Here is a 25,335-nt window from a genome sequence, read left to right on the forward strand (position 1 = left end):
AACAAATCCAGGTGGTGGTGTCTCACACCTTTAATCCCAGTCCTAGGGAGTCGTGCCTTTAATCCCAGCACAAGGCTTAGTGCTTGGTTTACAGTGCCTTGATTGAGGTTAAGACTTCTCTCCTAGCTTTAGCTTTGCCTCTGGTCTTCAGGCAAAATACAAATAATATACCACTATAATTCACTCTGATACTCTTTTTGTAGTTCAGACTGGCCTGAAACTTACGGTGTCCTCCTGCTTCAATTTCTCAAGTGCTAAGATTACAGATGTGTATCACAATGTTGAGAAAATCATAACCTCAGGAGGCTGAGGGAGGAGGATCTCAAGTTTGAGGCCAGACTGAGTTACATAATTAAAAAAAAAAAAAGCTGGGCAGTGCTGGCACACACCTTTAATCCTAGCACTTAATGAGGCAGAGGCAGGTGGATCTCCATTTGAGGCCAGCCTGTCCAAAGACAGCCAAAGCTACACAGAGAAATCCTGTCTCAGAAAAACAAAATAAACTCCAAAGGATTTAGGGGAATATGGTTTGAGAAGCTCTTTCCTACTCAGGTGAGAATCCAATATAAGGAACAGTGGCAGTTAATACAATCATGGGTTTGCCGGAAAGTAGAATTAAAAGTTATTTAATGAAGGGCGTGGTGGCACACACCTTTAATCCCAGTGCTTGTGAGGTAGAGGCAGGCTGATCTCTGTGAGATTAAGGCCAGCCTGGTGTATATATTGAGCTTCAGACCAGCCAGAGTGAAGTAGTGAGACCGTGTCTCAGAACCACGCCATCACAACAGAAAGGTATTGCCTTGTTAAATTGGGTGCCAGCAAACGCTGCGAATTTTGAATTGGTTAGAATCAGTATTGGAGAACTTTTTTCAGAAGTGCCCATTTTTTGGTGATTTAACCCTGATGAATCCACAGCAAAAATCTGACTCTTCTTCCAGCTCCCAATCTCCTGAGGTAAGTAACCGCAAGAAGTGGGGACGGCAGTGGGGTGTAATGCGTGGTGCTTCTGTCTGACTCTGGTTTGCTTAAGGGTTTCTTTGCTCACTCCCCGTCCCCGCCCCCCCCCAACCATGGTAACATTTTTGGCGGTGTTTGTATAAGTTCGCCTCTCAAACTTGTAGTTTGGTCTCTTCTACAAAAAAAGTCCTTTGCAGATTGTAGCGCTACTGCTCATAACTCCTATAAACGTGTGGGATTTCTCCTAGAGTTTGGGAATCCTGCCTTGTCCAGGGCCAGCTCGCATGCGGGGTGAAAGGTGGCCCCTCAAAGTTGCAGTCAGCCAATAATCTCATAGCATGTGTACTCTGCTAAGAGCATCACCACTTATAAACAGCACGTGGCCCCTTGTCTGCGGGCGCTCATCACCTAGTTAGGAAACAGCATAAAATCGTTAAGTGCACAGTGGCTAAGCCCACTTGTCTCAAGGCAGGAGGGGAAAGTTGGAAGGCATTCACCACTGAGGTGGCCTGGTTTAGGAGAAACCGCACAACTGGAGAGGCAAAATCTGAATCTCAGGTACAATCATGGAACAAGGGTGGAGGGAGACCTTGCAAACTAGCTGAGTTCTGCTGTGGCTACAGCCACCTTAAGGAATGACTTTCAGCTGCCCAGGAAAAAGAGGGTGCTGTGACTGCCTAGACACTAAGGTTGAGGATCTAGACAGAAGATCTATGCAGAACAACGACACAGAACTCCCAGTCTAGATCTGGGCGAGGATTAGTGAGGTTTGTAGTTTGTGTCAAGGCAGCTCCTCATCCCTAAACACTTAAGACCCCAGGCCTACCCTCTAGGTTTTTGGTTTGATTTTTTTTTTTTTTTTTTTTTTTGAGACTGGGTCTCTATGCAGGGCTGACTGTCCTGGAACTCTCTGTGTAAACCAGGCTGGCCTTGAACTAACAGATTCGCCTCCTCTGCTTTCCGAGTCCTGGGATTAAAAGTGTGCGCCACTCTGCCCGGCTCAGGAATTCAGTAGCTTTAAACCTCACAACCCTTTCGGGAGCAAGGTTCACCTGTCGCACAACGGGTGTCATCCCGTCGAATCTCACAAGCCAATCGGTATCTGAGAATGGTCCTTTTCAGTGAGGCCTTTGGAAGATTGGTCATTTTCGCTCGCTAGTCTGGGGCCAATCGTGGAGCAGCCTCCATGTTGCCGGCCCGCCCATGGGCGGAGGAGGAGCGGAAAGTCGTCACAGTGTGGGCGTATTGTTACCTAAGGACTCGACAGGAGGTGGGGTATGTTGATTGACAAGCGTATTTCACCTACCGGGATCCCAGAATTTGGCGCAGCGACCCGCCTTAGAGGTGGGGTCTTATTTGATTGTCAAGGAGAATTCCCCAATCGTATTCGAGCTCGGGGTGACGGGCAGGCGGACTGACTAATGAATCCTCGGCGTGGCCGGCACAGTTCTCCAATCGCCGAGCAGCGGGCCCCAGTCTGAGCGGCGATGGCGGCGGCAGCGGCGGCGGCAGCAGCAGCGGGGGCTGCGGGCGGTCGGGGCTCCGGGCCGGGGCGGCGGCGCCATCTTGTGCCCGGGGCCGGTGGGGAGGCCGGGGAGGGGGACCCGGGGGGCGCAGGGGACTACGGGAACGGCCTGGAGTCTGAGGAGCTGGAGCCTGGAGAGCTGCTGCCAGAGCCCGAGCCCGAAGAGGAGCCGCCCCGGCCCCGTGCCCCCCCCGGAGCTCCGGGTCCTGGGCCCGGCTCGGGAGCCCCCGGCAGCCAGGAGGAGGAGGAAGAGCCGGGACTGGTCGAGGCCGACCCCGGGGACGGCGCCATTGAGGACCCGGTGAGGGAAGGAGGCCGAGCGAGCGGGCCGGGTCACGCGAGGCCCAGAGCTCGGGCGGGAGGGAGGCAGGCGGGGGGTGGGGTTGGGCGGGGAATAACGTGGCTGATGGCGGGCCGGGGCCGTTCGTGAGCGGGCAGATTGGGCCTCGTGGATGCCTATGGGGGTTCTAGAAAAGGTAGTTTGGCTTATTTTTTTTGTGCTGTTATTTTTTTTTCCTTAACTACGACTCTCGCACGAGGCGAGGGAAATGGCCGAGCATGGGTGGCTGTGGCCGGCCCAGACAAAATGTACGGCACAGCCTCTGCGTCTGCGGTTAACCTTCTGCATGCCCTGCTCACTCATTGTAGGAGCTAGAAGCGATCAAAGCTCGAGTCAGAGAGATGGAGGAAGAGGCTGAAAAGCTAAAGGAGCTACAAAACGAGGTAGAGAAGCAGATGAATATGAGTCCACCCCCAGGCAATGGTGAGTATATCGGCGCCTGCACATACAGTCCGGATTGGGGGGGGGGGGGTGACCGGCAGTGTGGCCTTCGAAGCTCGAAACCTTGAAGCTGCTTGTCGGAGCAATTTTTCTGGGCCGGTGTTGTGGTCATAGTCCATTGTGTGTTCTGTTGACCTTTGTTAGACACAGGCTGTTTTGATGGTGACACTCTTGTGCCTTCCTTTGTCTCATTTAATATGTGTTTCTCTTTGTTCTTCATCTGTCCGTCCGTACCCTTCTTGTGGAGATCGCCCGCTTGCGTTTGACCTTCAAGTCTAATGCTTTCAGTTAGAGACCCCTCGGTTAGGACTTAGAAGATCCTCATAACTGGTAGAAATGGAAGATCTCAGTCCATCCAGTTCTGTTCACGCTGAGGCATTTCAGCCAGAGCAGTTCAATAGAAACTCGGTTTGGGAAATATAAATTAGGATTTTTTTTTAAAGGGGATAGTTTCACTAATATATATTGAAACCCACTATGCTGGGCACTATTCTAGGTAATGGGTATAGTAGAACAGCCTCAAGTCTTAGCCTCATGGTGGTGGGGGTATATATGTATTGATCCAACAGAAGTATGCTTGCTTAAAATACTTTTTTTTTCCCAAGCTGGCCCAGTGATCATGTCTCTTGAGGAGAAGATGGAGGCTGATGCTCGTTCTATCTATGTTGGCAATGTATGTATTGAGGAAGAGTCTGAATAGGGTTTGGGGAGCGTTCAATTTTTTTTTTCTTTTGTTTTTATTTTAGGTAGGGTTTGTTACATAGCCCAGACTGGCCATTGTTTCAAAGTGATTCTCCAGTCTCAACCTACTGAGTATTGGCATTATAACAGTACATTGTTGTTTGGGTTTTTTGGGGGAGGGGGGGCGGAGGTTCCCTATGTATCCCTGGCTGACCTGGCACTAGCTCTGTAGTCCAGGCTGGCCTCAAATTCACAGAGATCTGCCTGGGATTAAAGGTGTGTGCCACTATACATGGCCTTATTTTGGGTTTTCTCAGTATAGCCTTGGCTGGCCTGGAATTTGTGCTGTAGAGTGGGCTGGCCTGAAATTCAAAGATCTGCCTGCCTCTGCCTCTCAAGTGCTGGGATGAAAGGCGTGCACTATCACCTGGCAGAAATACATTCTTATTATAGGATGTTACATAATAATTTGAAAGGAATCTCTAGAATTGATTTGCAGTTTGGGGCTTGGGGAAGGTTGTGAGGAGACAGAGGTAATGAAATGGTAAGATTCTGGAGTTGGAGGAAAGGGGAACAATATTAGCTATGCCTTGGATCCAGACTAAAGACGTCTAGGCAGGGTACCTGTTCAGTTTTCCCAGTACTTGTAAAATGAGTGTTCCTTTCCTCAGGTGGACTATGGTGCAACAGCAGAAGAGCTGGAAGCTCACTTTCATGGCTGTGGTTCAGTCAACCGTGTTACTATACTCTGTGACAAATTCAGTGGCCATCCCAAAGGGTGAGTAGGGGAGTAAGTTGAGATCATGTTAGCCACGGTTTAAAATACAGACTGCTTTTCATACCACCACCAGTTTCCAAGCTGGGAGTGGAAGCCAGGACCTCGAACATGCTAAAAGTATGTGCCTTGCTGCTGAGCTACTAGTGTGAACTCACATTAGTTTAATTTTTAATTTATTTTAATTTTGAGATAAAGGTTATTCTGTGTAGCCCTGGCTATCAACTCTATAGACCAGACTGACCTCAAACTCAGATCCACCTGCTTCTGCCTCTGCATTCTAAGTGCTAGGATTAAAGTCTTGAAGCACTGCTTCAAGCCAGACTTAAATGAACATTTAGTATTTCATAAGAAGCGTGTTTTACCTGCAAGTTTATATATGATCAGTGGTTTTCTGTTAACTATCTTCAGAGTCAGGGTAATAAAGGCATGTTTGGGGCGGGGGTTGTAAGCAAGAAGGGCCGCAGCGCCTAGCTGGCACCAGGTGTGGCTGTATGGAAATCTGGGCCTGTTACTTTAATTTTTGTGCTGGAAATTGAACCCAGGGAGTCGGGGTATATGCTGGCGAGTGCTCTTATCTGAGCCATCACACCCATTCATCCTTTTTTTTACACTTTTTCACCCAGGCTAGTCTTAAACTTGAAATGAGGTTCTACTGCTTCTGCCTACTGAGTAGCTGGGATTGCAAGCTGTGTTCACTGTGCCCAAAAGTAGTTGGAAATTTTTATAAATACAGTACTTAAATAATTATTTTAAAATTTCAATTAACTATTTATAAGTTAGGTTTAACCTGTGAGTTATTTGTAAAATCCAATAAAATGACAAATGATTCTTTCCAGGTTTGCGTATATAGAGTTCTCAGACAAAGAGTCAGTGAGGACTTCCCTGGCCTTAGATGAGTCCCTGTTCAGAGGAAGACAGATCAAGGTAAGCACAGTAAGTGCCTTGGCTGTGGACTCTCTGCAGATTCTCTGCCTTTACTCCGTCTTTCTCTCTCACATCCTTTGCAGGTGATTCCCAAACGAACCAACAGACCAGGCATCAGCACAACAGACCGGGGTTTCCCGCGTGCCCGATACCGTGCCCGGACTACCAATTACAACAGCTCCCGATCTCGATTCTACAGTGGTTTTAACAGCAGGCCCCGGGGTCGAGTCTACAGGTCAGGATAGATGGGCTGCTCCTCTTCCCCGCCTCCCATGAGCCCTTAGGCTTCATCCTCTCCTGATCTGAGGACCCTCGCTCCCTTGTCCTCTTTTTTTTGGTTTCTGGGGACTTGGTCCTCCCACGCATTCAGAGGGAGGAAGTAGTTGCAGGCCAATTCAGTTCTGTTTCCTTGAGCAGAAATTTGATGAGGACAGAGTTCTGAGATGTTTCTTCCTCGGCTTTCTTTCTTTGGGTATTGGTGGCTGTGAAAGTTTACACTAAGAGTTTAAGGCCTCATGTAGGGAAAGCACTGCTGGGACATTGTTACTTTTCCAAGAGTTAGGGAGGGGTTTAAATGTTGCTTCCTTGGAAGCTTCCAGCTGCAGGCTGATTCTCCCACAGCCGTGTGGGAGGGCTGAGGTTGTTCCAAGGTTAGCTGTCTGATGGGCCTAGTGGCACCATCTTGTGGCTGTGCTTGCCTTCTGTCCTTGCACTAAGTTGTCTGTTAAGATAAACCCTGCCTTTTCACCGATAAGGTCTAAGAGCTCTGAAGCACTGGAGAGACAATGGATCTTTTTCTTGACCCTCAGTGTCTTAGATGCACTTCCCTACCCGTTTCTGGAGGCCCCAGTTTGCCAGTTGTTATTTCTGGGAGCGAACACTCACTTTTAAGAGCTCCCTTTGGTACTGGGGCAGTTGCGGGCCCACGGGGAGGGTCTTGCACTGAGCTCTCTAGGAACCATGTTAACACCTAACTCTCCTTCTTTCTTCCAGGGGCCGGGCTAGAGCGACATCATGGTATTCCCCTTACTAAAAAAAGTGTGTATTAGGAGGAGAGAGAGGAAAAAAGAGGAAAGAAGGAAAAAAAAAAGAATTAAAAAAAAAAAAAGAAAAACAGAAGATGACCTTGATGGAAAAAAAAATATTTTAAAAAAAAAAGATATACTGTGGAAGGGGGGAGAATCCCATAACTAACTGAGGAGGGACCTGCTCTGGGAAGTAGGGGAGGCCCAGGGAGTGGGGCAGGGGCTACATATTCCCTCTGGGGATTCGCCATGGACACATCTCAACTGTGCAAGCTGCTCCCTGTTTCCCTGCTCCCCTTCACCCTCTTTGGGCCTGCTCAGGGGTAGGTGGGCACGGGTGGTAGGGCTTTTTTTTTTTACCCAGGGCTCTGGAAGGACACCAATCTGTTCAGCTTGTTTCCTTCCCTCGTCTTCTCCCTGCCTTTTGCAGTCCCTGCCTGCCTGCTCCTGTCCTACCAGGTCTACGCCCACCCTGCCCTTCTTTCCTCGGGCTCCCTGCCCCTCCAGTTTGCCTGGTGATCTATTTTGTTTCCTTTTGTGTTTCTTTTTCTGTTTTGAGTGTCTTTCTTTGCAGGTTTCTGTAGCCGGAAGATCTCGCTCCCAGTGGCTCCAGTGTAAATTCCCCTTACCCCTGGGGAAATGCACTACTTTGTTTTGGGGAGTTTGGGGGTGTTTTTGTTTTTCAGGTGTTTTTGTTTTGTTTTATTTTTTCTTTACCTTTTTCCCTTTTATTTGGAGGGAATGGGAGGAAGTGGGAACAGGGAGGTGGGAGGTGGATTTTGTTTATTTTTTTTTAACTCATTTCCAGGGGATGGGATTTTTTTTAAATAATGTGTCATGAATAAATAAAGTTGTTTATGAAAAAATTTTTGGTCCTTGTGAGTGTAAATGCTGTTTACATGCTAGTTTTCAAGTCACAGATGGTTGTTGAGGGGAAAGTACTAGTGTTTTAGAGAGGTTGCAACCTGTAAATTAGGGCAGAAATTGGATTGCAACTAGCTATAGTGTATTCAGTTGAGGGTGGTGGGTCTTCTGATCAGTAAAAGAATTAACAGTGTTGGTGGTTTTTGATATAAAGTCATGCTGCCCTGGCTGATGGAACTGCTTGTCTGTCCTTGAAGTTCTGGTGACCCAAGAGCCTACCTTCTCCAGTGCCTGAATTATAGGCATGCATGATACCCAGACAGACTAGTATACCTGAGCCAGCTGAGGTGGCACACACCTTTAATCCTAGCACTTGGGAAGCCGAGCCAGGTGGGTCTCCCCAGCCAGCCAGAGCTACAGAAATCCTTTTTGTGTGTGTGTTTAATTTTTTTTTTTATCTTTTGTTTTTTTGAGATAAGGTTTCTCTGTAGCTTTGGAGCCTGCCCTGGAACCAGCTCTTAGACCAGGCTGACCTTGAACCCAAAGAGATCTCCATGCCTCTGCCTCCCAAGTGCTGGTTTAAAGGCACGTGCCACCACCGCCCACCTGAGCTACAGAGATCTTAAAAGTTGTGTTCCTGAGAAAACCTGACTACAAGTGACTCCTTGACCTATTTGTAAGTTTGTGTCTTACCTTGTGTGCTCTAAGATGGATTCAAGAAATGCAAAGTAAGCAAGAACACAAAGATCTCTCCCTGCGCCTGGTTTCTCCTACACCTTTAGCCAGCACTCAGAAGTCAAGATCTGAGTTAGAGGCCAGAGAGGGCTACAGTTTATATTGTAATGTCAGGCTGGAATCTTGGGTACTACATTAAAACATGTTACCAAGAAAGGGTTTTATGGCTTTTGCCTCACTTCTGTATCAGGCCAGAAGAGGGTGTTAGAATCCCAGGGACAGGACAGGAGTGATTGTGAGTTCTGGGAATCCAACCTGGTGGCACACACCTTTAATGAGAAACCTGTCTTAAAAAACAAAACCCTGTGTATTCCTGAAGAGCAGTCAGGGCCCTTAACCACTGAGCTCTTTTGTTTGTTTGGTTTTTCAGTAGCTATGGAGCCTGGCCTAGTACTTGCTCTGTAGACCAGGCTGGCCTTGAACTCAGATCCACCTGCCTCCCAAGTGCTAGGATTAAAGGCATGTCCCACCACCACCACCTGGCTGAGCTCTTACTCCAACCCAAGATGTATTTTAGTCTCTGTCCATTCTACCAATACTAGTTCTGCTAATGTCTTGATCCTGCCTCTGACCAATATGCTCTTCAGAACTCAAATACATTCATGAACCCCTAATACCTCTATTTCTTGTAAAAACTCGTTAACCTATGTATTTTAGTATTTGGTCAGTATATGTGATGTCTGCAGAGGCTGATTAACAGGAAGCAGTCTAAAGTTGAGTATTAGAAAAATGGAAACTTTGTAGTGTACCTGGGACCAACCCCAGCATTTAAGGATACTGAAACAAGAGGATGCTTCCATCTAGGCTAGCCTGGGCTATAAAGTGTGACCCTACTTCTATTCTTGTTTCCTGGTATTCTTGTTAGTGAGGGAAGGAATGTGCCCCAGAGCACATATGGGGCTCAAGAGGATGACGTTTTGAAGTTCTCAGGATCAAGCCCTTGTTGGGTTCCATCATTGGGGCTTTTAATCACTATTTGGTTTGGTCATCAAAAACAAGAATGTGATACCAGGCATAGTGGTACATGTCTTTAGTACCAGCACTTAGGCAGAGGCAGGTATAGCTCGGAGTTCAAGGCCAGCCTGGTCTACAGAGTTCCAGGAGCTAAATAGTAAGACTGTCTCAAAGGAAAAAAAAAATAAGGATTTGAAACTCTGAACTTGTACAAATAAGTACTGGTCTGTTCTTACCTACCCACTAGAGGGCACTAAGTGGTTAGTTCTGAAAGATCCCTGCAAATTGTTTTTGGACAAACTCACTATGTAGCTGTGGAAGGGCTGCCAACACATGAGAGACCAGAGTGGCTTGGAGCTCAAGAGACCTGCCTACGTCTACCGCCCATTGCTGTTTTAAGGCATCTCACAGAACCAATTAGTTTTTGTGAACTGTTTCTTTTGAGATAATCTATGTAGCCCAGGCTGGCCTAGAACTCACAAATCCTCTTGCCTCTGTCTTCAAAGTGCTGGAATTCCAGATGTGCATCACCACATCTGGCAGGTGACTGGATTTTTGCCCCTCTTTGGTCTTCCAGGTTTTAAAGGCAGAAGCATGGGGAAAAAGTTGACATTCTTGGACAAACACAGTTTTTGGTATATTATTTCTGTCCATCAGTTATGGCTAATCGAAGAATAGGAGTAAGTCTATTATTGGAGTTCTGTGTGGAAGCAAAGTATTTAAAGATTGGGAGGTTTTTGTTTTTTGTCTCTTTGAGACAGGGTCTCAACATGTAGCTCTGGCTCTCTTGAAGACTCTGTAGACCAGGTTGGCCTCGAACTCACAGATTCACCTGCCTCTGCTTCCCAAGTACTGGAGCTAAAGGTGCGTGCCACCATGCCTCGGTGTACCTTTTTCTGATACCTGGTTGGAGAAGTTCTGTCTTGAAATGCCTTGGGTTGTCTTGGCTTGTCTTCTATCCCTCACAGACCCTCACTATAGACTAAATTCACAAAATCTGCTAGGCATAGGGCTCTATGACTTTAATCTCAGTATTCAGGAGGCAAAGTAACATCCCTCCACCAACCAGGTCCCCCCTCCTAAAGCTCCACAGCAAGCCGGTTGGCAGTGGCGCATGCCTTTAATCCCAGCACTCGGGAGGCAGAGGCAGGCGGATCTCTGTGAGTTCGAGGCCAGCCTGGTCTACAGGAGCTAGTTCCAGGACAGGCTCCAAAGCCACAGAGAAACCCTGTCTTGAAAAACCAAAAAAAAAAAAAAAAAAAAAAAACCCTCACAAGGTTTCCACATTTTTTCCTCTCTAGGCTTATTGGTAATCATTTATTCAAACATGTATTTATTGGGCATTTCCCAAACGTGGGTTCTACTGAAGGTGTTATTGTTCTGTAAAGGGACCTATTGAAGAATGATGTCTGTCTTTTCTCTGTTTTGTATGCCACCAAAAAACTTCCAGAAAAATCCCTAAGTTTTTATTAAGATTTGTCTTAAATTTATTGTGTAGGGGCAGGGGAGGTCGTCCATATGGTGGTTAGACAGCCTGCGGGACTGGCTTCTCTCCCTGCACTTGTAGACTCTAGGGATTGAGCTCACACTCGGGTGACTGCACTCAGGAACAAACACTTTCCCCCCACTGAGCCGAAACTGAGAAATCAATTTTTGTTGCTTATGTAACATACTCTGTTTATGGTATTTGGTTCTAGCTGCTGGGTTATAGGTGTGAACCACCACATCTGACTTTAGAACTAAACATTTTTAATTCTTACAAGTACATACACATGAGGGCTCTGGACAACTCTGTGCTGTGCTAGCTCTATATAGGGTGCAGGGCTGGAATTCAAGTCGCCAGGCCTGCGCAGCAAGCCACCTTCCTTTCAATCATCTTGCTGGCCCCAAAACAGTCTTTTTTTTTTTTTTTTTTTTTTTTTTTGATTTTCGAGACAGGGTTTTTCTGTAGCTTTTTGGTTCCTGTCCTGGAACTAGCTCTTGTAGACCAGGCTGGCCTCGAACTCACAGAGATCCGCCTGCCTCTGCCTCCCGAGTGCTGGGATTAAAGGCTTGCGCCACCACCGCCTGGCTAAAACAGTCATTTTTATACTGATTTTATATTCTGAAAATTCAGTCCTTTTTTCAAAATGAGTTCTCACTATGTATTCCTGACTGGCCTGGAACTTGCTGTGTAGACCAAGCAGACCTCAAACTCAGAGATCTGCCTGCCTCAGCCACCTGAGTACCGGGTTAAAAGAGTATTTTTGTCAAGGATTTTTTCCCGCCTTTTTTTATAATATTTTTTATGGTTTATTTAACTTTTTATTTTATGTGCATTGGTGTGAAGGTGTCAGATCCCCTAGAACCGGATCTTCAGACAGTTGTGAGCTGCCATGTGGATTCTGGGAATTGAACCCAGGTCCTCTGGAAGAGCAGTCAGTGCTCTTAACCAGTGAGCCATCTCTCCAGCCCCCTATCTTTCTTTAATAGAGTATAACCTGTTATGGTCTGAATGTTTGTAGCCCCAAATTTATATGACACCTATTCCTACTGTGAGGGTCTTTGAGAGCTGGGTAAGTCACAAGAGCTCTGCTTTTATAAAAATGCTTCGTGCCCTTCAAAAATACGACTGTGAGTTTCCTTTCTACCACGTGAGATGCAGTAAAATGCCTCTGCTCTATACACAAGATGGTCGACACCCTCGACTTACTCCCCAGCCCCCTTGGGAACTGAGCGGTAAGCCACGCGGTGCACTTTGTTGTACGATAGTTGTTTTCCTTCTTTTGTACTTGTCGCATCTTCTCTACAGATTGCACTTATTAGTCTTAGGAGTTCTTAGTCAGTTCAAGGGGACAAGATGAGGAACATGGGCTCCTTTCAGACCCGAGGCCAAGCCAGACGTTCGTGGCTAGCTATTGTAAAACTTGGTTGCCTGGTGACCAGATGAGGTTGTCTTGAGAGGGCAAAAAGTGGATATCGTGTCATTTTAAATAGCTTTCTAAGAATAGTTTTAGTTTTAAAGAATGAGATGTTGTGTGTGTCGGGAGATGGGTGTACCACGTGCACGTGTGGAGATCAGAGGACCGCTCGTTAGAGTGGGCTCTTCTGACCCACATTGTGGGAACTTGAGTTGCCAGACCTAGCAGCGCTCATTTTCACAGGCCCATCTCACAACTTTCTAACGCTAGAAATGTGCCCTCTTTGTCCTCGTTTCCCTCCCAATAGTCCATTATGACTTAGTCGTAAATCCAGCTAAAACACTTAGAAAGCCCAAATTTCAACCAGTACAAACAGAATAGTCATTTCTCTTACTTGTCTGAGAACTATATATCCTTGAAGTTCTTGGGGGTTCCCAATGAATTTAGTATTAGAGAGATAGCTGGGTGGTGGTGCACACCTTTAACCCAGAGGTTAAGGCAGAGGCAGGCAGATCTCTGAATTTGAGGCCAGCCTGGTCTACAAAGAGTTCCTAGACAGCCAGGACTACACAGAGAAACCCTGTCTCGAAAAACCAAAACAACAACAAAAACTTAAAATAAACAAAGTATTAGAGAAATACTTTCTCACATGGCACTTACAGATATTTCCTGTCTTGAGTTGGATATGGTGGCTCACACCTCTAGTCCCAGCACTTGGGAGGCTGGGGCAGGAAGGTCACTGTGAGTTCAGAGCCAGCTTGAATTACATAATTCCACGGCAGCGGGGCTAACGTGATGAACCCTACGTCAGAACCGCACACCATTTCCAGCTGTTGTGCAGGAAGAAGTCTGCAGGCGCTCCCTCTTCAAGATCTGGCTACTCCCCTGGCCAGCTCGTGAAACTTTCAACAGGTGCCTCTCCAAGCTACAGTCTTGCAACATCCTCAGAGAAGGTCAGTTTTTCCATAGGCTGAGAATTTAGGAAGGTCTTATGGTTGGAGAAGTTGACGTCAGTTGTTTGGGCTACAGACACTGGCCATTTCCACCAGTCTAGACACTGGGGCGATCCCTCCTCCCTGTGTGACTCATACCTTTCTCCTGTTCACTTTTACCTGCCTCCCATACAGGAGCTATGGTCGCTTTCCGGTTGGTTTTGTTTCGTTGGTTTTACAGAATGAGGCATTTCATTGAAGTGTCCCTTAGCCAGGACACGGGAAGGCTGAGGTTGGAGGATTATGACTTTGAGGTTAGCCTGGGATACAAAAGGAGATCCTATATTTAAAAAAAAAAAAAAAAAAAGCCGGGCGGTGGTGGCGCATGCCTTTAATCCCAGCACTCGGGAGGCAGAGGCAGGCGGATCTCTGTGAGTTCGAGACCAGCCTGGTCTACAGAGCTAGTTCCTGACAGGCTCCGAAACCAGAGAAACCATGTCTCGAAAAAGAAAAAAAAAGGGGGGGGGGGAGGAGGAGGAGAACCTCTACTCCAGTTCAAGCCATGGTTCAAGCAAAAGGCAACACCAGTCACTTGACTCCATGAACAAGAGGTGAGTAGAGGCGGCTGCCTGGCTCTGCCCCCCACAAGTCCCCTTGGTTTCTCTCAGTTCTCATTGTTCTGTGATGTGATGGAGCAGGAATAAAAATGGCTCCTTCTCAAGGGACTGTGGGGAGTCACTGAGGATGCTCCTATGAGGTCTCCAGGAACACACTTACTTGGAGCCCTGTAGCATGGCGTTATTGATAGCGTGCAGCCTTAGACATGAATTGGCAAAAGGGAAGGAGAAGGGAGCCCAGTGCTGCCGATGACTGACCTCTTTTCTGGAAGAGGAAGGACTTCCATTTTCCTAGAAAGTCCTCTCAGAACTACCCCCAAGTTAAAGCCTACCCTTTCCAAACCATAGGAATCTGCTTTGCCTGTACAATAGGCTCGAGTTAGGTGCACTGAGCAAGGAATCTGCCTCACCTCCTTCAAGAAGCAGTCTTCTAACCTGGGCTACAAGTTCAAGGCTGGCCTGGACTGTATAAAAGGATCCCATTTCTAAAGCAAAAAAGGCCCATGATCCTCCTAACCACAAACTTCTCTTCCTCCTTATTAATATTCCTAGTGTGAGTTTTTTGTTATGATTTTAGACAGTGCTTCATGTACCCCAGGGTAGCCTTGAACTCTGACTGTAACTGACAGTTTCCTTGAGCTTTTGATCCTCTTGCCTCCACCTCCTGGATGCTGAGACTGCAGGCACACATGGTCAAAGTTCAGTTTTAGTGTAAAGCACTCTAACAACTGAGCTGGAGTCCCCTACAGCCACTTCCCAGGGAAGGCCAGAGACCCCTTTCCTCACCGCCAAGGGAAGTGTCCAAAGTTTAGTGGGAAAGGTGGCCAGAGTACAGTGATGGCCTCTAGTTCTTCCTTCCTTTTTTATTGTGTGTGTGTGTGTGTGTGTGTGTGTGTGTGTGTGTGTGCATGCAGGTTCTCACTCAGCTCTGGCTGGCCTGGAACTCACTATGTAGAGCAGGTTGGCCTCTAATTCAGAGATCCCCCTCCTCCTGCCTCCCAACAGCTGGGATTAAGGGCGTGTACCACTGTGCTCAACAGAACTCTAGCTCTGTCTGGGCTCTAACAGGGTCTAACTTTGGAACCTTGGCTAAGTTATCAAGTCCTTGAACACTAGTAAGAGAAACACTATGGTAGACAGCCACTGTTCATTTCTAAACAATATCCAGTCCTGTCCTAACTACTCAGTTTTCTTCTTCACAGCCCTCAGTATTAGGGGTAGAGCAGAACGCTACCTGAGCTAGCCAATCACATGCTTGCTAGAAAGAAACTTGCATGAGGCTTCCCGGAAGGATTTCTACTGGAGTTCAGGCAGAGGCCTGCCTGTGCTGTGTGTGTTCGCTTCTCCATCCTGTGAGCTCTCTCTTTAACCTGCTCCACAGTTCATAAATTCCTTTTTTACGTCAATTTAAAGAGATCATCTTATCTTTGTGCACATGTATGTTAGCGTTAAGTATACGCACGTGGGTGCTTTGGGGGCCAGAAGACAGTGTTCGATTCCTGGAGCTGGAGTCCCAGGCAGCTGTGGACAGACATGTGTGGGTATGGAGACCAAGTCCGGCCCTCTGGAAGGTCAGCAAGCACTCACAACCACCATCTCTCCAGCCCTCAAGCTAACTTTTTTTTTTTAAACTTTTTTTTTATTTATTTACTTAACTTTATTATGTTTGTTGGTGTGAAGGTGTCAGATCTCATGGAACTGCATTTTCAGACAGTTGTGAGCTGCCATGTGGGTGCTGGGAATCGAACCCAGGTCCTCTGGAAGAGCAGTCAGTGCTCTTAACCGCTGAGCCATCTCTCCAGCCCCTCAAGCTAACTTTTATTGCTCCCTAAAACCTTAATTGCTCCCCACACCGACCCTGAGGTTGTTGCAAGGATGGAATGAGCCAGTGAGCATCCCGGCACAGCCGCAGTGAGCGGCACGGGCACACAGCTGGCAGTGAGTGCCACAGTGAGAAAGGCAAGGTTGTTACTGGTTTGTGTCACACTGAGAAAAGTCTTTCTCCAAGAGATAAAAGGACAACATAAGGGAGGGAAGTCCACACTATCATATGCTCATTTACTCAAAATGTCTTTTATTGAAACAGAATGAAAGAGCGAGAGAGAGTGAGGTCTGGGAAGCTGTCTTTGGGCACAAGATGGAGCCCAGACCTAAGGGTTATAGTGTGATGCTCTGCCCACCCCATACTGATGTTTGCTGACAAAGCACATAAAGCAGCAGGGAGGAACTGGGGTTGGGGACCGGCCCTCTGAGCTCTCCTAGATGGCTGGAGTGAGGTGCCTTTGAGCCTTTTGTGGGGGACGGCCTTGCCTTCCTGTCTACCTTGCTAGGGCCCTTTGTCACCTTTCTGTTCGGCCAGCCTCCCACCAGGGTGCTCAGAGGCTGTTTAGAGGGCAGGGTTAGGAGTGGCCAGCAGCGGGACATGGTCACAGCGGTTAGGTGGTGGCTGCCTCAGCAGGGAAGGCCGACGGCACAGCTCCCCATCCCGGAGTACCTCTGGCAGAAGCTTGCGCTTGGTCTCGGGCAGCAGCATGATGCTGAGGATGCAGAGGAGAGCACAGGCCGCCAGTACCACATGCTGCAGGAAGGCTCCATGACCCATGTGGAGCCGCTGTGCTGGACAGCTCAGCCCCCCAAGCGCCCCAAGTGCCATGATTAGGCCCAGGCCACGGCCCCTGAGAAACACAGAGAGGGCACTGAGCCAATAGCTGTGGGCCTCACCTCGGTTCTCCAACAGCTTCTCCTTTTCATCCTTCAGCCCTTTATCTCAGCCAAAGGCCTCAAGGTCTGGCTGGCCCTGTCCCCTCCCCGGGCAGTACCCCTTTCTCACCGCACAGTGGTTGGGATGACTTCAGCAGCAAGGAGGGTACTGAGGATGGCAGAAGCTTGGGAGGAGAAGAGTCCAAGGACAGAGAAGGTGGTGATGGCAGCGTCGTTCAGATCTGGAGGACCAAAAGGGATGGACGATATGAATGGAGGTAGGGAACACATACCTGGCCTAGTCTCTGACGTCATCCACTTGGCTCTCAAACTCTCTGGTCCCTGCTGTTTGGGTTCTGGGCACTCCATTATGGAATGGAGGAACAGACAAGTTTACACAGCTGGACAGTGGTCTAGGGAAAGTCTGAGTCTTGGAAGGCCTATGTCAGACGTAGTAGCTAAGTTATTCTGTCGGGGTTCCCTAACTGTAGGATTCCCACAATGCAGAGAAGAAGAGATACTCACAATCCCACAGGCCCAGCAGGACCAGGGAGGCAATGCCTGTGAGAGTCATTGAGAGAAGCAGGATGCCCCGGCGGCCGAAACGGTCCACGGTGACCCCCAGGAAGACACAGGCCAGGGCTGCTGTGCCACTGGCTAGCAGAGAACCCAAGTAGAAGTCTGACGGGCTCCCTCCTCCTCCCACAGGCTGGTAGCAGTGGCGAATGGCGTGGGCGATGAAGCTGTGCAACAGGGCGGGGAAACAATGCAGGGCGTGAGTCCCTCTCCACAACTTCATCCTCTGCCCCTGTTCAAGAGGCTTTTCCCACCCAACCAGCCCCTATCCCAGCTACTGGCCTGGCCCTCAGCTCAGACAGCCAGGCTCACTTGGTGAAGCCCAGGATAAGCAGATTCTTCCAGAGGTTGCGGTGGTTGAGGAGGGACGCAAAGGAAAAGGTGGATGTTGTAGGGAGAGGGCAGGTATTCTCCAGTTCTGCAGGAGAGAGACGGGAGCAATCAGAGACAGCTGAGCCCCGGGCTCTCCCGCGGTGAACAGGCACAAGCACAGTCACACAGAAGTCATTGCCGTAGAGACCCCTGGCTTCTTACCCTGTAAGGCTTCCTGGGCCTCTTCTCCCAGCATCTGCCCATGGGGCCGGTTTCGCTCAGCCAGGATCCTCAGCACGGACTGGGCTTCCTCAATTTGTCGCTTCACGATCAGCCACCGTGCGGACTCCAGAAACAGACCAGGCCAGCTATGGGCAGGCGGTAGAGTATACTGTGAAGCCTTCCTTCTCTGTACCCAGGGATGGGACCCTACCACCTCTGAGGAACTGGGCAGTTGGCGGGGACTAGGGACTACACTGGAGGTAAAGATGGGAAGAAGCAGGCCACAGGTGAAGGGTGATACTGACCCATAAAACAGGAAGAGGATGCAAGGAGCGGTGATCATTCGCTGTAGAAATCGCCAGTCCTTAGAGACAAGGGCCAGGCCCAGGAACAGGAAGTGCCCTCCCACCCCTACCAACTCCCCTGCCAGGGCCACCCGAAGCCTCTGGGTTGGGTCGCACAGCTCCAGGCCTGGAGATACAGCAGGGATGAAGGGAGAAGAGGCCAGGGAATAAGGAGGTGTGAGGGAGAAGAGAAAGGGAGGGATGGAGGAAAGGACAGAAAGCTAGGTCAGGCCCTCAACAGAGGCTGCAGCGGTCACCTCCCACAGACTAACCTCTGGGTGGCAAGGAGGAAGAGCCCGGACCCCACTCCTTAAACCTGGCTGGACTTTAGGATCAGAGTCGCCTGGGCGCTCAGCATTCCTAATTTACAGGTCCTTTCCTATTTGTTCTATTTGACCTTCAATTCGACCTTTGTCCAAGGTCACATAGCTTCTTAGGATTTCCTTTAGATGTGAGACAAGGTCTCACAATGCAGCCCAGGCCACGCTTGAACTCAGCCTTTCTGCTATAGCCTCCCACGTACTGGAATCACACCCGCATGCCGACGTATGTGGCCGATATTCATTTTTAAAATCAGAGACTCTTCTCTGACAGAAGAAGGTCAGGTTGGGGCTTTAAAGATGATGGCAAGTGGGTGGACGGAGTGGGAAGAAGCAGGACCCTTGCCTGGACCAGGTCAGGCTTTCTGTCTCTCTCCCAAAGAGGTAGCTGCTGCCATGGCTCCTCTCCTCTCCTCTACCCCCCTTCTTCCTCGTTCCCCCCCCCTTCCTCCCTCTTTCCTTGCCCCCTTCTCCCTCCCTCTCCCCTTCCCTTCCATAACCAACCTCAAAAAATATCCACTAAATAAATAAATTAATAAATATCCAACCTCAAACTAAATAAATAAATAAACAGATCAGAACAACAGCTGATATTTGGGAGCTAGGGGCAGTGGAAATGGCCTGCAACTGCAGAAAGGCAGACAGGACCCAAGGCAGAGATCTCGGGCAGGGTGCCACTTACGCATCAGGTAGACACCAAGGTCAACACCAGCTAGCAGGAAGCCCAGGAGGAATCGAAGAACCATGATGCCAGTGGAAGAGCCTGCAGCAGCTCCTCCCACACCACAGGGGCCCACAAGCCCCAAGGTCAGCAGCACAATTCCACGGCGGCCAAACCTACAAAGTAGGAAGGGTTTCTGGTGCAGGAGGTACTGGGTGGACCCTATCTGCCTACTTCAAAGCTGGTATGAGGATGAGGTTCAGGGAGCAAGAGCTGTACTGAAGCCAGGTGGCGGAGTGGGCACGGTGGCACTCGCCTTTAATCCCAGCACGTGGGAGGCAGAGGGAGGTGGATTTCTATGACTTTGAGGCCAGTCTTAGGAGTTCCAGGACAGTCAGGACTATCACACAGATAGTCTAAAATTGAAGAGAGAGAGGCATACAGAGACAGAAAGAAAGAAAAGACGGAAGGGAGTTGGGATGGGGACTGCATACAAGATGTCTGACTACTGGGCAATGAGGTGCAGCTATGGTTTTATGGGGACAAATGACTCTTGGGGACAGGGCTATCAGTCAGAGATTAGGGCTTTTGATCAGCCCTCAGGGTGGAAAATGAGATTCTTTCTGCTTAGGAGGCTTGGGTCCTTCATCCTCATTGGTAGAGGTAACAGATCGCATCTTGCTCAGTCATCAATCTATGAAGTAGGAGCTCCTGGTCTGTGGGATAACCACTGGCCAACTGCACACGCAGAGAGCTATTTATTCATCAGTGATGATACAGATGTCGTCCCTTGGGGATGAGACCACTGTTTCATAAAGTGGTGGCTTGGGTCTCATTGAACACATGGGTAGACAGTGGGAATGGGGACTGGTGAGGACACGGGGTTACTGATCCAGGGGACTGAGTCTGTTAATCCACAGGCTCAGAATACTTACTTTTGGAGGCTGGAGAATTGATCTCTAGAGATGGAATTGGGGGTCTTAGTGTAGATGGGTGGGTGCCAATGGGACTAATTGATTAATCCATGAAAACAGACATGAAGGGTAGGGAGATGAACTACTGGTGATGGTCACTGACCCCAAGCAAAGACAGAGTTACCGGCTGGGGATGAGTGATGGTCCTTAGTAGGGGAAAGGGCTGATACCTCAGGATACAGCAATCAATGTGATAGGTAAGGACTGCTTTTCATAAGGATGGGCTAATTTGATTAACGTGCCTCTGAATTTAGACTAAATTATCCACCATTGGGAAGGAGACCATTATTCCATAGCATGTGAAAATTCGGCTACTGATGCTTGAAGATTAGCTACTACTCTGGGTGTGGGATCATCGGTTCACAGGTATATGTGGTTATTAACCAGGGAGGATGGCTACTGGTTTTAAGGAACCTGGCCATAAATGCGTTTGAGCCATGAGTCACTTAGGTGGGACTATAGATCCCAGGTCAATGGTCAGTGGTCCTGGCTTTCAGAAGAGGAGATAGAAATTTGGATCTACACAGAGTTACTAGCTAGCCAGACAAACTGTTGTCTTTGGAGAGGACTGACTCATGGAGACGTGGGTTTTGGTCCAAGAGGATCTGAAAGCTCTGGGCAGCCATGAGGATAGGATTGTTGGTCTGTGAGGTTCTCTTGGAGTTGGTGGGTGGAAGGCATGGGAGTAGGGGTTACTTCAGAGAGTCTCTCCCAGAGATTGCTAATGACCGCAGGGGATGGGATCATCTGTTTGTAAAGTCGATGGGAATGGTGCTATTGACATTTAGGAATTAAGTTTTAGGAATGTGGCCACTGACAGGGGCTAACAGTCAATGTAGGCTATTAGCCAGTGGAGAGGAATCTGTCAATCCATAAAGATGGAAAGGAAGGCAGCTGGGATTATAAGGGTAACGAAGGCATAGATGGAACATGGAATGTGGAGAAAAGGTTTTGGCTGAGGAAGTGACTTTTAACTCTGGAGATGAGGCCACTGACTTACGGATATGGATCTCCTGAACAGTGGGGTGGGGTAACAGGTCACGAATGTGAGGTCATTTCCTTATGTGGAAGTGGGTATAGGTGTATTTCTTGATGGGGGGGGGGGGGTGAGACTGAGACAGACTGTTAACCAGGAGTCCAGAGGAGACTGTAGAGCATAGTCAGTGGAACCATCCTTGTCCTCTTGCAGATCCAGCTGCTTGGGCTAGCTCTGCCAGCACCCCATCCGTTCTATCTGCCCTGCCCCCACAGAAGTCCTCACCTGTCTGCGGGGTAACCGAGGAACAGGTAGCCGGAGGCGAAGCCCAAGATGAAGAGGATCTGCTCCAGGATCACCTGCCAGCCCAGGTCACACACCAGATCCCACTGGGGATATGAGAGGGGTGCAGCCACATCAGGCCGGGTCCTCGCTGCCCTGGTCGGCTCCCAATCCAGATCCCGCCCAGCTGCCTCACCTGGCCGATGGCATTGGTGGTGAGCACTGGTAGTCCGTTATAGTCCCAGTCCTTCAGGCAATGGTTGAAGTCCGGCGGAGCGAAACCACTACACGAAGGGTCGGTACTGGTGACGACTCGGCTGGCGGCGCTGGCTGCTAGGGCTGCTCCAGCGACACTGACGCCGCTGGCGTTGGGGGGCTGCTCCCAGCCCGATGCGTTGGGGGGCAAGGCGCCGTAATGGCAGTGCAGCGGGGGCGCCAGCGTGAAGATGGGGTCTGAGGCCATGCCCAGCGCCACGAAGAGCACGGGTAGGCAGCACAGGCCGAGCTGCAGCTGCTGGCCGCCACCCAGCGCCCCCACCTGGGCGAGCAGGGCCTCGAAGCTGAGGGGGCCCGGGGGCGCGGCCAGAGACAGGCTGCTGCCCAGCGAGTCGCCCTCCCCCTCCCTCCGGCGCTCCCGCTCACCCTGCAGCTGCTCTGGGGGCACCGCATCTCCGAGGCTCCCGACCTGCTGCGGCGAGGGGTGGGGGGGGAGAGAAGGTGAGGCAGGGGAGGCCGTGGGCACGCGGGGACGTGGGTGGGAGGAGGGCGGGGAGAGGTCGGCCGAGCCCCCAGGGCGCTGACACTTACTCCATTGGCGTTGGGGGCGATCTCTACGGTGCTGTCGATTTTGCTGCCGCCCCCGCCATTGGGCTCGGGGGTCCCGGTGGCCACTCGGGGAGCCAGCTTGCCGACCTCAGGGGCCCTGTCGGCCGCGCCGGAAGAATGAATTGGTGTTTGGCCAGCTGTGTGCGCAGGACTGGGACGCCGAGGGCCGCGAGACCCCGCTCTGCAGCTCTGCAGCCGCGGGCGCCTCCTCCGTCTCTACCGTCTCTGCGCCGCTTTCCCCTCCCCTTCCTCCAGACTCTCCTCCCCTTCCCACGTCAGCAGAACCTGGGTCCAGACTGTTCGTCAGAGATGAAGGGGGGCCAGGGCTCGCATGGAAGTAGGGGCTGGGGGTCTCCGCTGTTTGTTCCTTGGGACTGCAGGCCATTGCGGTTTTAAAAGAAAAACGTGAAGGATAGAAGAAAGCTGGGGAAAATACCAAGATTCCTCCTCATTCCAGTCTTCCTTGTCACTCACGCATCCACTCCCCACCCCTCCACATTAATTTCATCAATAAAATGTATTAAGTGCCTACTGTATCCCAGGCCGTATGTGAGAGCTGAAGGATTTGTAGGATGGACAAGATACCCTTGGAGGTGGTTTCTAGGGGAGGCAGATGTGGAATTTGGTAAATTGCAAGATGGTTTATGCAGATGGAGGAATCGGTTGGCATTATGCGTCACTCCCTAGCTTCAGTTCTCTACTGGGGGGCAGGTCTCTGGGTTTCCCCACATCCAGATGCGTTGAATCGCCACTTCCAGCCACATCTGGCACTATTGACCACCTCTGTTTCTAAACTTCCTCCTTTGACCGCCAAGTTTCACCTTCCCCGGGTTTATTTTCTTCACCGCAGCCACACGCTCCTCCTCTTCGGCACCACTCCGTTTAAGCCGTCCTTCCCATCTCACGCCATTGCCTCTGTGCTATACGTGCAAGAGATCATCCACCCAGACAGTGTACACCTGTTTCCTATTTCCACCTCTGCTCAGAGTCCTGGGTCAGTGAAGCAACCTCCCGGTAACCATATAACCTTGACTGTCCCTTTGGGTCCTCAAGAAAGGAATCACACAACACCCTCTCCTGCAATCTGGGCATCTTCTATAATGCCCCATCTTTGAGGGAATGGCGCCCTCATCATTTACCTATGGTCAGGTGTCCGGCATTTGCCCTTGAAATGCCTTCTTCACCTCACATCAAGTCCCTAACAAAATGCTGTTACTACCTCTATAGTTCTCTCCCTCGGGTGGGCTGCTGTACTCCTAGTTCCCAGCTGCTGTGAGGAGCCCACTTTGTTTCTCTCTGCACTTAAGGTGCAGAGAGAAACATCTTTTTTTAAAAGCAGGTATTTAAATGTTTTATCTATTAGTGTGTAAGTGTGTGATGTGTATGAGTAGGTGTGCATGCCGTGCTGCATACGGTGGAGGTCAGAGGATACTGGAGCCCTCCATCTTCACGGGTTCTGGAGAAGAGAGTGACTGCCACGTTTGCATGCTGGACCACCTTGCCAGGCCCCCAGATGGAGGTCGGACTACATCTCTGCCTGCTCACCGGCTTTCAGTGACTTCTCTCACCAAGGAAAACAGTCTAGACAATGCATACCTGAGCCTCCTGCCTGGTCACGTGCTCCCTGCAGTCGCATCCCCCCCCCCCCCCCCCCCCCCCGCATTCTAACCACCTGGCTGACCTCTGTTTTCCCAGCATCGTGGGGCTTTTGCACAGGCTGGTTCCTATGCCCAAGGGCTTCTTCCACATTCCCTTAGCCTTTGGCTGTCAGTTCAAGTCTCTTTGCCTCAAAGACACCTCTCCTAAAACCCAGACTTGCTGTGCGAAGTGCGGTTGATGGACTCGCTGCATCCATACCGCTAGGGAGATTGCTAAACATGCACAACCTTGGCATCATCCAGACCCTTGAGCCATAATTTTCAACTGGATACCCAGGCATATGGATATTAAAATTGGGCACATATTCCTCCTTGAAGAGATGTAATGCTTGACAGACTATTCCACCCGCCACGCCAGAGGTAGAGTATCCAGAAAGGGGTAGTCTCAGTGACCTTGTGATTATCTCCTCTGAACCACCCTGGAAGACAACTAAGCCACAGGATCGTTGATCCATTACTTCCTCTGCTCAGAAATTCTAACATAAGTGCCCTCAGAGCATCTCCCCTTAGTGTCTCAGAATTACTGGGCTTCTTATGGCCTGAAATCCTGGGGCTAGTTGCTCTCCAGCCTTCTATCTTGGGACAATAATCCCCCCCCCCTTTTTTTTTAAAAGACATGGTCTCACTATGTGAACCAGGTACAAAAATCCACCTGTTTCTGTTTCCCAGGTGCTGGGAATAAAGAAGTGTGATAGCCCAGCTTAATAATTCTTTAGTTTTATGCTTTTTTCCCCCCAAAGTCCTGTAAGGCCATTTTGATCACCCTCATACTAAAGCTAAAGGCAAGTCTCAAAAAAGGGGCGAGTTACCCAGAGACACACAAGTCCATGACACATCTAAGATTTGAACTGAAGACAGACCCCCTCTTCTGAGTTCACGGTCCTTTCTGGAAGGCATTATCTGGGAGATGGGAATGGCCTTCAACGTATAGGGGTGAATTTGTTGGCGCCCATATTTGAAAATGTTTTCCCTCAAGTAGAAAGGTGCTCAAAATCGAAGAGGCAAATGCACAAGGGTGCCAAGATCCAAAGAGTATGATTAAAACTCGAGGTGCCCCAACAGTCACTGAGCCAGGTTCCTGGGAAAGGTTAACCAAAGTGATGACAGCTGCCTTCTCTTGTGGTTAATGGCTGGAGTCAATGTCATTTGAGCCATAGGCCCTGATCTCATCAAACTCCTGAGACTTTCTAACCTACTGCATTTATCTGCGGTCTCGGATAGTCTTAAGTGATGAAACCTGGGGAAAGTGAAAGGGACAGACTCTCTGAAAGTCACTTGAGGAAGCCAGGTCATCCAACAGCTGCTTTTCAGTTGGTTAGCATTGGCCTGTGGAGGTAAACTGAGGTTTCCTTTCCCTTTGGGGTGCTCTTTAAAGAGGGGCCTTTTGGGACTGTTGTGGCTACATTCTCCACATCTGCACCTCTTCAATGGTGTCATCTGACAGCAAAGTCTGGAAGCGCTAGCACTAAGACCATTCTGGGTCGGCTCAGGCATCCCCTCCCAGTCTTTCTGGTCAAGATCTCCTTCCCCAGCTGCTCCCTTCACCTGGTCTCTCCTATCACCTGTTTTAATTCCATCACCAGTCACTTCTCTGAGACAGGGTCTCACAATGTAGACCAGGCTGGCCTAGCTTACAGATCCAGATCCACCTGCGTCTGCCTCCCAAGTGCTAGGATTTAAGTATGCATCCTGGCTTTTTAAAGATACACTCACAGTAATAACTTGATGTCTACCCCAGTTTTGCTGGCGTAGTACATTCACTGTGTACCTGTAGACCTTTGGCCCACTGCAGGAGCTGAGGACTAGTCTATC

General features: G+C 49.6%; 2 protein-coding genes across 4 annotated transcripts; one reads left to right on the forward strand and one right to left on the reverse strand.

Moving 5' to 3' along the window:
- Positions 1-2,429: 2,429 nt before the first annotated feature.
- On the forward strand, positions 2,430-7,537 carry Pabpn1 (poly(A) binding protein nuclear 1). 2 transcript variants are annotated; one of them, XM_041633788.1, is made up of 7 exons: positions 2,430-2,783; positions 3,131-3,245; positions 3,869-3,936; positions 4,616-4,722; positions 5,559-5,646; positions 5,730-5,881; positions 6,640-7,537. In XM_041633788.1, the coding sequence occupies exons 1-7, from the start codon at positions 2,445-2,447 to the stop codon at positions 6,677-6,679; spliced, it is 909 nt and encodes a 302-aa protein (XP_041489722.1). In that variant the 5' UTR covers positions 2,430-2,444; the 3' UTR covers positions 6,680-7,537. The 2 variants fall into 2 exon arrangements, with proteins under 2 accessions (XP_041489722.1, XP_041489723.1); XM_041633789.1 differs by lacking the exon at positions 2,430-2,783 and adding an exon at positions 2,884-2,958.
- An 8,193-nt stretch (positions 7,538-15,730) lies between these two features.
- Slc22a17 (solute carrier family 22 member 17) lies at positions 15,731-22,081 on the reverse strand. Of its 2 annotated transcripts, none has more exons than XM_041634212.1 (10): positions 21,848-22,081; positions 21,237-21,725; positions 21,044-21,147; positions 18,830-18,984; positions 17,789-17,954; positions 17,484-17,629; positions 17,262-17,367; positions 16,899-17,116; positions 16,504-16,615; positions 15,731-16,348 (listed from the first exon to the last, which is right to left on the reverse strand). In XM_041634212.1, exons 2-10 carry the CDS (start codon positions 21,501-21,503, stop codon positions 16,060-16,062), a joined length of 1,563 nt encoding a protein of 520 aa, XP_041490146.1. In that variant the 5' UTR covers positions 21,504-21,725; positions 21,848-22,081; the 3' UTR covers positions 15,731-16,059. The 2 variants fall into 2 exon arrangements, with proteins under 2 accessions (XP_041490146.1, XP_041490145.1); XM_041634211.1 differs by having other exon boundaries at positions 21,237-21,728.
- Positions 22,082-25,335: the final 3,254 nt, after the last annotated feature.

The sequence above is a fragment of the Microtus oregoni genome, unplaced genomic scaffold (assembly GCF_018167655.1).
Source record: "Microtus oregoni isolate MIOR12 unplaced genomic scaffold, Mior012 000045F_ref0000178, whole genome shotgun sequence".
Lineage (NCBI taxonomy): Eukaryota > Metazoa > Chordata > Mammalia > Rodentia > Cricetidae > Microtus > Microtus oregoni.